Raw genomic sequence first — 12,450 nt, forward strand, 5'->3', positions numbered from 1 at the left:
TCCCGGATGGATGTTAAGTTCTCTATAATGACATCTAAATGATTAAAAAACTATATTTTTTCTGGCATATTTCAATAATTAAAGTTATTGAATTATTTATAAGAATAGGATTCATCTTCTTTTGTTAATTTGTGTAACTAAAATTTTTTAATTAACAATAATACATAAAAGTCGTCATATAATAATAACTTAAATTAAAATTGCTTATTTTTTATTTTCACTAGAAAAAAATATTACTAGATTTTTATAAACAAAAAATTCAAATATATATTTCTTTTATTTTACGTTTGGTATTAATTTTAGTTTTAAAATAGAATACAATCTTTATAATTATAAATATTAATCAATAAAATAAAATTGCTTATGAAAAGATGCAATTTTAATTAAATTAAGTTCAATAAAATATTCAAAAATTTAAAGAATAGAAAGGTTCTGATAAAAAATAATTATTTACATTAAATTAAATACGTCATATTCATATTTTAATTACTTCATTTTTATCTAATCCTTATAAAAATAGAGCTATTTCTGACGATTACACTACTTTACTTTATCAATATTTTTATGATATTTTTTGTTATAGAAATATAAATATATAATAATTTTTTTTTTTAATTCAGATAAAAAGTAAACTAATTAAATAAATCATTCAATAAATAGAAATGGTTTAATAATAGATTATATGCTTAATAATCTGTCACTCAATTTTTAGAATTTGCTTTGCTTAAACTTATTATGTAAATATGCCTAATTAAAATATAACAATTTAAAATGTTGATCTCATTGACATAAATACAACAGTTGTTTTGAATTAATAAATAAATAATTGCCCTTTCATAAAGAATTATTTGATAAGCACTAATATGGTTGATCACCATTATCATTAACCAAATCAGTTTAATGTTAGTATGACATAGAGTGGAAGCTAGGTTACTTTTAGTATAACAAATGAAAATGAGATAAAATTTTAAGTGGCTGAAATTTGTTTAGAGGATGTGTATGTCTAATAAGTATCAATAAAAAATCCTATATTTGATTAAAATAAATAATTTTTATATTAAGATCTTCCTCCTAATTTTAATATAGAAATGAAAGCTGTTGCTTTCTTAACAGGGTATGTTTCAAATCAAAATGCAATTATAAGTTTATTCTTAGATTAAGTAATTATTGCTAATTAAAATGGATTTTCTTTTCAATTTTTTACCTAGTCTACAGTAAATATCTAAGAAATAAATTTTAATTATATCTATTTCCCTAGCAATTACTTACAAAACTATTTTAATCTACAATCTTTTTAAGATCAATAGCTCTAATTTAATTCAAATACGCATCAAGCAAATCTAAGTATTTTAACAAACTCAAGTACTTTAATAGGAATAAATGGATTTTCTTTGTGCTATGAAAGTTAGTGTGATGGGGTAAGAATGTAAGTTATTTTATACAATGATAATTTTTATTATTGGACATGGTGGACTTCTTAAGTTTATGCAATAGGGAGCTAATTTTTATAATTTCAAATGTAAAATTGCTAGCTTAGTAATTAAATCAATTAAATTAATTACAATAATTAATGTGTTCCATAATGTCCAGATGAATTTTATATGGCATAAGACCCATTAATAAATATAAAAATATGCATAAAATGTCCTGAAGAATGCTAACTATGCTAGGATGCTGATACTTGTTTAAGCTGTTAACAAGACTATCCTTTTTTATATAAAAATTTTTGTTATAGGTAATAATAGGACAATACTCAGTGCTAATAGATTGATAATGAATATTACTAATGCAAAGACTGTTAATCTAACTGCCCATTTTATTGTGATATTAATGATAAGTGCACATAATGCCCAGAAGGCATGGAAAGTATTAATTTTAAATGCTAATGCAAGCAAACTACTGGACTAAAAAATGGAATTTGTGTAGCTTGTGAAATTTAAGGTTGTTTAAACTGTGCTGAAAATAGTTCATCTTGCTCATAATGTTAATAAGATATGTATTTAAGTCAAAATTAATGCTTTTGTTCGAACTAATCTTTCTATTTTAGCAGTTTTTTAGGTTAATGCGTAGAATTAAAGAATTGTTAAAAGGCCAACTAATTTTAGCCAGCATGTTTGGATTGCTTGTAAGGATTTTTAAGAAATGATGGAGTTTGTTTGTACTGTGAAAAGTAATTTTTTTTAATTCATATTAAAAATAAATTTTAACATTTAAAATTTGAATAAAATTTTAATATGTTTTATTTTAGATAATATAAATTTAATAAATAATTTATGTTATTTTACAATTAATAATTGATTAATATTCAAATATCAATTATTTGCTGTTTAATATCTTCTATTTTTAAATTGATTTTTTTAAATAATTTTTAAAAGTGGAAAATATGCAGATTCAAATAACAATTGTAGTTTAAAGTGTCCCTAATATTGTTAATTATGCAGTAATAGCACATCTTGTGTGGAGTATTATTAAGACATTCCTTGCTACTATACTTGTTCTCAATGCTCAATGCCAGGTTCTGTAAATTCATGCACTTCTTGCATTTCTAATACAAGATTTTTAAACTAAACTTCGAATACATGTGATTGTTTAGCAGAATATGAAGAAATAGGTTAAGTAGACTGCTAAAAAATTGCTGATAATATTAGTAGCTAATAAATAAATTTTATTGAAAACTATTTCTATACCTCTTTCTATATTTAAATTCCTTTTATTTTTCTACCAATATATACTCACTAATAATATTCATTTAAGCTTTAATAAGTAATTGGAATTTTGGGATTATTATAAGCAACAAATAATAAGAATTTAAGAATATAAGCTATGAGTAATTATAACATTTACAATTTTTATAATTTTTCCTATGGAGAAATAAGCTAATAGTCAAATACTTTACTAATGTATTTAGAAATCTACTCTATTATTTATTTAGCCTTCTTTTTAGTTACTTTGGTATTAAAAATCACAAGAGTCAATAAAAGCAAATTTACTATTTTGAGATTAATATAAGATAATTCATTTATTACTTGTGGTAGATTTCTTTCCACTTTTAGTATTTTCTTGTTAATTCACTGTTTTGATTATTTAATAGAATAGTAAAAACTAACTTTAGTATTTTTGACAGTCTTACTTACAATGTACTTGTTTTATTTGATAAATATTTTAATAGTAGTTTACTAAATCTGGAAGAAAGAAAGGCAGGTTGTATTTGGTACTAGTGAAGATTTTATTTAAGAATAGATTGAAGCTAAATTTAAATTTTAAATATTAACCATGAATATCTGTTAAAAATAATCATTAAGAACTTTAATTTGGATATTTCTGGAGCTTCGATAAATTGCTACTATTTTTCTGCTAAACTACTTTAAAAATAGCTATATAGGATTTGTTTCTGTATTTGGAATTAGTATTTTGTTTTTGATACTTCATCTCTACTATAGATACTTTAGCATTAGTAGCCATCATATTTTTGTAGTATCTGCTGAGATAAAATTCTTAATTATTTTAATACTAAACACAGTTTTAACATTACTTCAATAGCCTCAATAGTAATAAAGTATATCAATTTACCCAAAGTTAACTATTTTAGATATACTGAATATCTCACTATTAATTATATGGCAGTCAATAAATATATTACTATCGGTTTACACATATTATAGATTAATATAATAAATAATAAAATTATACTCTAATTAAAATAGTAAGAATTTTTCAAAGTCTGAAATACCTGAATTCCCAATAGAATTAAATGAAAGTAAATTTAAAACCTTAATTTAATTTAAAATAAAAATATATTTTTATTTAAAATATTGATTTTAAAAATACTTTTTAAACAAATATAAGGTAATATAAACTAAATACTAAGCCAGACTCTCAGTAAGAAATAATATTTATCCAGAATAAATAAAAATTTATGATATTTGTTTTTATATTTTTATATTCTAAAAATCTATAATCAATTAATTTCTATATTTTATTATTTATTTTAACACCATAAATCCCTTTATTTTAACACAGACCCTTGATTAATATTTTTTTAGAAATTAGTTCTTTTTTTAAATTTAATATTTTTAAGATTTCAGTTTTTTAAAAAGTTTTAGATCATTAATTTAATGGGTAATAGATAAAATTCATTCTATAAAACGGAAGGAGATAAATCAGTAAGCACTCTGGCTATTCCAGAAATAAAGTAAAATAGAGTGAAAAGTGAGTCTAATTCTTTAAATTCTTCCAATATGAATAAACAAACAAAGCTATTATCAAATATAAGGTCACAACCAAAATGAAGAAATCTTGATTGAAAAAAGTAACAGTTAAAATTTAAAAAACATGAAAAATAATAACAATAATTTGGATGATTCTGGAAGTGGAGACTCTTCATTACCTTCTATCACTGAAGCTTAGCTGGATTCATATTATTCTCAAAGTAAATATATCTAAAAAACGGTCCTAAAATAAAAGAAAGGAAATACCTAGCTATTTGCAAGGAGAATGAAAAATCTGATTAAGCTTAAAGAAATTAATGAGTAAGTATTTTATTTATTTCACCACCTATTAAAAAAAAGATATAAACTTTAAAAAATTCAACTTTCATTGATTTTAAATAATTTAGTTCATAACTTTTGTAAAATACTTTTTATTTAAATAAAATAAATTTTAATAAGAGCTTTAAATTAAAGTGGTTTAAAAATTTATTAATTTTTTTCTTCTTCTTAATTTGAATTTAATATTTAATAGGGGAATTAATAAATGTACAAAGATGAAGTTGAATCACAAAAGCATTAAAAATTATTGATTTTTCTTAATAAAAATTCGAAAAATAAATAAAAATTATTTTAAAGTATAAAATAAAAATATGTAAAAAAAAAAAAAAAATAAACAAATACTTTCTTTTTAAAAAAAATAAGTTATATTAAAACTAATTTTTCCTCTTTAAATTAAATAAAATAATTTAAGATAAAAAAATATATTCAAGATATAAAAATAATTAGTAAAAATTGAAATGAACTTCAATTGCTTCCTTGCTTTTATGTTTAGAAACCAAATTATTAAAAGTAATAAACATAATAATTATTTTTTTTGTACACTATTTAATGTAAAATTATTCTTCAAAACTGTGTTTAAAATATAATAGTCTTCTTTATTTAAATTATGATTGGTTGTTTGTTTGCTTTGTAATTGAAATAATTTTGTAAAATCATTATAAATATACTATCGCTTTAATAAAACAAAAGTAAATGTTTCATAAGTTGAGAATGTCATCCTTACTGTATATTAAGCTAAATATATCAAAAATAATAAAGGAAATTTATAAATGCAAATTAATATATTTTTAGTTTTATAATCTTAATAATTTTCTCAATTAAATAAATACAATTTTTTACTGAAATTTTTTTGCTTCCAAATTATTTTTATAGAGAGGCGGAATTTTTTATATATTAATTTTAAGACTACAGTCTTTTAAATTAGGATGAATTGTGAAATAGTTCGTTTAATCTTTAAAAATTAATTGAAAATAAAAAATTTGCCCCTACCCTAACTTTGAAAATTTCACTTTAAAAACTAAAATGAAAAACCAAATTTATAGATTAATAGGAAAATCATCATTAATAAATCTATTATAATTTATTTGTTGTGGTTAAAAATATGTCAATTTAAATTATAGTTTCATCCAAACAAATCACAACTATATTTTTTATGGCATATTCATATTTCAATAGTTAAAATTATTGAATTATTCATAAGAATATGTATGATTCATCTTCTTTTGTAAATTTATGTAACTAAATTTTTAAAAATCAATCATATTGCATAAAAGTCGTCATATACTAATAATATAAATTAAAACTAATTATTTTTGATTTTTACACTTTTAGAAAAAAATTTTTTTCAAACAAAAAATATAAATATTAGTATTTATTTTATGTTTCGCATTTATTTTAGTTTTAAAATAGAATATCCTCTTTATATTTAAAAATATTAATTGATAAAAAAAAATTAATTATGAAAAGATGTGATTTTATTATCAAGCTCTATAAAAAATTCAATAATTTAAAAATTAGAAAGGTTCTGATAAAAAATTATTATTTACATTAAATTAAATTCGTCATAATCATCACATTTAAATTACCTAATTTTTATCTAATCTTTATAAAAATAGAGCTATTTCTGATGATTGCGCAGCTCTATTTTAAAAAATTGATCTATGTTTAATTATTTTTATGATATTTTTTATTATAAAAATATATAAATAATAATTAATATACTTCTTTTAATTCAGATAAAAAGTAAACTAATTCATTCAAAAAATAAATAGAAATGATTTAATAATAGATTATATGCTTTATAATCTATCACTCAATTTTTAGTATATGCTTTGCTTAACCTTATTATATAAATATACCTAACTAAAATGTTACTATTTAAAATTTTGACCTCACAAATTCTAATACAAGTGCTGTTATAAATTAATAAATAAATAATTGTCTTTTCTAAAAGAATTATTTGATAAGCATTTCATTTATTGATCACTTTTATCACAATCCAAATAAGTTTAATGTTAGTAAGACATAGAGTGGAAGCTAGGTTACTTTTAGTATAACAAATGAAAATGAGATTAAATTTTAAGTGGCTGAAATTTGTTTAGAGGACGTGTATGTCTAATAAGTATAAATTAAAAATCCTTAATTTGATGCAAATAACTATCTTTTACATACAGATCTTCCTCCTCATTTTAATATAGAAATGAATGCTGTTGCTTTCTTAACAGGGTATGTTTCTAATCAAAATACAAATTTAAGTTTATTTTTGGATTAAGTAACTACTAATTAATATGGATTTTCTTTTCAATTTTTTACCTAATCTACAGCAGATATTAAAGAAATAAATTTTAATTATATTTACTTCCCAAGCAATTACTAGCAAAGCTATTTTAATCTACAATATTTCAAAGATCAATAGCTCTAATTTAATTCAGATTTACATCGCTCTTGGCAACCTGTGTTCACAAGCTCTAATACTTTAATTGGAATAAACTAATTTACTGTATGCAATTGGAAATGTGATGGGGTTAGAATGTTAGTTACTTTTGACTAATAGACTAATAGTTTTAATTATTGGACATGGTATGTTTCTTATATATATGCAATAGGAGGCTAATCTTTATAATTTTAAATGAAAAATTGCTTGCTCAGTCATTAAATCTAGCATATTAATTATAATAATTAATGTGTTTCATAATGTCCAGATGGATTTTTTGTAGCATAAGATCCATAAATAAATATAAATATATGTAAAAAATGTTCTGAAGAATGTTAATTATGCTAGGATGCTCTTACTTGTTAAAGTTGTTAGCAAAACTACCCTTTTTTTTATAAAAATTTTTGTTATAGCCATTAATAGAACAACACTCAGTGCTAATAGATTGATAATTATTATTATTAATGTAAAGACTGTTAATCTAGCTGCCAATTTTTTTGTGATATTTATGATAAGTGCACATAATGCCCAATAGGCATGGAAAGCATTAATTCTTAATGCTAATGCAAGCAAACTACTGGACTAAAAAATGGACTTTGTGTAGCTTGTGAAGTTTAAGGTTGCTTAAACTGTGCTGAAAATAGTTCATCTTGCTCATAATGTTAATAAGATATGTATTTAAGTCAAAATTAATGCATTTGTTTGAATTAATCTTTCTATTTTAGCAGTTTTTTAAGTAAATGCGTAGAATTAAAGAATTGTTAAAAAGCCAATTAATCTTAACCAGCATGTTTGGAATGTTTATAAGGATTTTTAAGAAATAATGGAGTATGCTAGTACTGTGGAAAGTAATTTTTTTTTTCACATTAAAATTAAGTTTTAATTTTTTTAAAAAAATAATAATTTTCTTGGTTTTAAAAGCTCAAGAAACGATCGATATTCATGTATAAATTTTATATTTAATAAAAATTAAATAAAACTACAATAAAAATTTTGTGAGTTGTGAGCACCAAACTTAAATTATCTTAAAAATGAAATTTTAATATCTATTTTATTTTAACAAATATAAATTATACATTATGTTATTTTTTAAATAGTAATTTAATCAATATTCTAATATTAATTATTGACAACTTAATATCTTCTATTTTTTAATTAGCTTTCTTTTATATTTTTGATAATTTATTATTTTAAATAATTTTTAAAAGTGGAAAATACGCAGATTCAAATAACAATTGTAGTTTAATGTGTCCCCAATATTGTTAATTATGCAATAATAACACATCTTGTGTGATGTTTAATTAAGACATTCCTTGCTATTATACTTGTTCTTAATGCTCAAAGCCAAATTCTGTAAATTCATGCACTTCTTGCATTTCTAATACAAGATTTTTAAATTAAACTTCAAATACGTGTGATTGTTTAGCAGAATATGAAGAGATAGGTTAAGTAGACTGCTAAAAAATAGCTGATAACATTAGTAGCTAATAAATAAATTTTATTGAAAATTATTTCTATGCCTCTTTCTATATTTAAATTCCTTTTATTTTTTTACCAATATATACTCACTAATAATATTCATTTAAACTTTAATAAGTGATTGGAATTTTGGGATTATTATAAACTACAAATAAAAAGAATATGAGAATATAAGTTATGAGTAATTATAACATTTACAATTTTTATAATTCTTCCTATGGAGATATAAATTAATAGTCTAATGCTTTATTAATGTATTTATAAATCTACTCTATTATTTTTTTAGCCTTCTTTGTAGTTACTTTGGCATTAAAAATCATAAGAGTCAATAAAAGCAGATTTGTTATTTTGAGATTAATATAAGATAACGCATTTATAACCTGTGGTAGATTTCTTTCCACTTTTAGTATTTTCTTGTTAATTCACTATTTAGATTATTTAGTATTGTAGTAAAAACTATCTTTAGTATTTTTGGCAGTCTTACTTTCAATGTATTTGTTTTATTTGATAAATATTTTACTAGCAGTTTACTAAATCTGGAAGAAAGAAGGGTAGTTAGTATTTGGTACTTGTGAAGATTTTATTTAATAATAGATTGAAGGGAAATTTAAATTTTAAATATTAACCATGAATATCTGTTAAAAATAATCATCAAGAACTTTAATTTGGATATTTCTGGAGCTTAGATAAATTACTACTATTTTTCTGCTAAACTACTTTAAAAATAGCTATATAGGATTTGTTTCTGTATTTGGAATTAGTATTTTGTTTTTGATACTTCATCTCTACTTAAGATACTTTAAGATTAGTACTCATCATATATTTGTAGTATCTGCAGAGATAAAATTCTTAATTATTCTAATACTAAACATAGTTTTAACATTATTTCAATAGCCTTAATAGCAATAAAGTATATCAATTTACCCAAAGTTAACTATTTTAGATGTACTGAGTATTTCACTATTATGTATATGGCAGTCAATAAATATTTTATAAGCAATTTACACATATTATAGATTAATATAATAAATAATAAAATTTTACTCTAATTAAAATAAGTATTGTCCAAAGACTGAAATATCTTAGTTACCAATAGAATTAAATGAAAGTAAATTTATAACCTTAATTTAATTTATAATAAAAATACATTTTTATTTAAAATATTGATTTTAAAATACTTTTTAAACAAATATAAGGTACTATTAACTAAATACTTAGCCAGTCTCTCAGTAAGAAATAATATCTAAACAGAATAAATAAAAAATAATGATATTTGTATTTATATTTTTATACTCTATAAGCCTGAAATCAATTAATTTTGTATTTTATTATTCATTGATTTACTTATTTTATTATTTTTTTATTGACCATAAATCCCTTTATTTTAACATAAACCCTTGATTAATATTTTTTAGAAATTACTGCTTATAATAAAATAAATAGTGATAAAATTTATAAAACAATATTAAAGAAAGAAATATTAAATTAGTAATGTATAATTAATAATTTAATGGTTTCGATTCCACAAAAGCTTAGTTTCAATATTTTAAATAATAATAAAAAAAACTTTTAAAAATATTTTTATAGATTTTATTATTATTATAAATATTATTGTTACTTAAAATTATGTGTTTTAACTATCAAATAAATAATTTAAAATTGAGCAATTAATACAATTTAAATTTTTTATTTTCTAAAATAAATGTTAAATCAAATATTTAATCTTCAATTAATTTTTTTACAAATAGAGTGAAATATATTTAACTCTAAAAATTAAATATTGATTAAAAATTTAGATTCCTTTATTAATCATATTTAAAATATTATCTTTTATTTAAAATTTTTTTTATCTATTTCTTAATTTTTATTTTAATATGAATATATTTTTTATATTTAAACATAAATTAAACTAAGTTTTTAGTCATTTTCAATAATTTTTAATACTTATTTATTTTAAATGTTATATGATAAAATAAAAATAATTATCTAAATGTTGTTAATTATAACTTTAAAAATAATTTTAAATCCTTGATTTTAAACATTTATAATATATTTTATTATGAAGACCTTTTGCATCTTTGATTATTTTCAAATATATCCATTTATTTAAAAATTAATTCTAATTTAATAAATAAAATTTAATTTTCTCAAAGATTAATTTTTTATTTATTCTACTTAAATATTTTTTTATTATAAACATTTTTTATTGTTCTTCTTATTATTATTATATTATAATTAAATATTTTAATTTTATTAAAGTTTTTTTCTTTCTAATATTTTTTATTTTATTTTAAAACTTAAATATTTAAAAACTTCTGCTTTTATTTTCAAATAGTCACTTTCATTATTTAAATGATTTTCAATATTTAAATAATAATTTAATCATATATTTTTTAAAATATTTATTTATTTCTAATTTTTCAACTACTTTAACTTTAAAAATTCTTTTAAAAAATATGTAATTTTAATTATTATAATTTATTTAAATTGAGAATTAAATGGATTAAAAATTTTAAATCATTAAAATTAAGAATTTTATACTAATGTTATTATGCGTAAATAATTTTTTATTCAATTAATTAATTATTTAAAAATTTTTTTAATTTCATTTTCAATTAAATTCTTTGGAAAATAAAATTGATTAAGAAAATAAATTTTTAAATTTAATATTTACATGATTAATAAATACTTTAAATTTTTTATTATTTTATGAATAATTAAATAAATAAAAAATATAGAAATTTATGAAATTTTACTTTTTAATGAAATTTTCTAGCTTAAAATAATATTATTAAATATTTTAAATTTGTTTTCAAAAATTTTTAATTATTTTGATAACAATAATTAAATTAATCCAAATTTTAATATTTTTATACTTAGTGATATATTTTAAATAATTATTAATTCTCATATTTTTATGTATTGATAATTTTTTAAATTCGAATTATTCTTTCTTTACATTTTTAAAGAAATTTAAATTTTATATTTTTTAATGTAGGCTTATTTATTGTGTATGGTAAATATAATTATTAAAATTAAATAATACTTACTAAAATGTATGAACTTTCTAATTTGGTTTTAGTCTTCAGTTGAATTATTAAATTCAAGAAAATTAATTACATGAAAAATTAAATAAATAAATTTTAATAAACATAGTGAGTAAATTAATATGAATAAGATTATTAATGATATTAAAATTTTGATAACAGTTGTTCTTGTATTTCAAAATATTAACAACTATTATTTTATAATTTATTAAATTTCATTTTAACACTTTTTCTTCTTCATCTGAATTTTTTTTTAATATTTATTTTTAAAATGCTTCTAAAAATAGAAAACCTTTATCTAATTTTGAGAGTAAAAATATTTTTAAAAACATTAATTAATAATAAATAAATAAATAAATAAATAAATAAATAAATAAATAAATAAATGTATGATTATTATTATAAATATTTAATAATAAGATTTTATGATAAAAAAAGATTAAAGATTTAAAATTAAAAGAAATTTAACATAAAAATATGAATGATCAGTAATTGTAGAATTTTAAATTTCTGAGAATCTATTGAATTTAGCATTTTGAAAATTAGCAGAATTTAGAAAATAAAATAATACAGAAATTTGAAAATTTTTAGAAAGATTAGAATTAGAATTTTTAAAAATATTTAAATTATGTTATCACATCTTCTGTATTAAATATAATGAACTCTTTAATTTTTATCTCAGAAATAAATAGTTTGAATTAAAAAAATAGTTTTAATTAATATGGAGTTTAAACAATATTTAAATTTACTTACACTTTATTTCAATAACGAAAAGTTATCAAATTTTTGATTTAAGAAAATATTTGACACAATAATATTTTTTTAATTCTGAAAAATCGAAATTTTCTAAAAATAATATTTTTCTCATAAATACTTTATTAAAATGAGAAGTAAATTTTTTTATCAAATAATCAAATTTTTTTTATTTAAAATTTGATCCAAA

At 19.1% G+C, this 12,450-nt stretch overlaps 2 protein-coding genes across 2 annotated transcripts in view; one reads left to right on the top strand and one right to left on the bottom strand. All coding sequences in view use genetic code 6, as the record gives it.

Moving 5' to 3' along the window:
• Positions 1 to 34, bottom strand: part of TTHERM_00954400 (hypothetical protein) — a gene marked incomplete at both ends in the record, with an annotated part of 240 nt that extends 206 nt beyond the window's left edge. Inside the window, one exon of the mRNA XM_001018063.3 lies at positions 1 to 34. This exon is cut by the window's left edge and continues 206 nt beyond it. Within this exon, the coding sequence (XP_001018063.3) occupies positions 1 to 34 (34 nt within the window).
• Positions 35 to 2,508: 2,474 nt separating this feature from the next.
• TTHERM_00955400 (transmembrane protein, putative) lies at positions 2,509 to 3,920 on the top strand (the record flags this gene model as incomplete). Its single annotated transcript, XM_001018064.2, has 2 exons — positions 2,509 to 3,757; positions 3,847 to 3,920. 2 exons carry the CDS (start codon positions 2,509 to 2,511, stop codon positions 3,918 to 3,920), a joined length of 1,323 nt encoding a protein of 440 aa, XP_001018064.2.
• Between the last annotated feature and the right edge of the window lie 8,530 nt (positions 3,921 to 12,450).

The sequence above is a fragment of the Tetrahymena thermophila genome (genome assembly GCF_000189635.1).
Source record: "Tetrahymena thermophila SB210 genomic scaffold scf_8254602, whole genome shotgun sequence".
Classification (NCBI taxonomy): Eukaryota; Ciliophora; class Oligohymenophorea; order Hymenostomatida; family Tetrahymenidae; genus Tetrahymena; species Tetrahymena thermophila.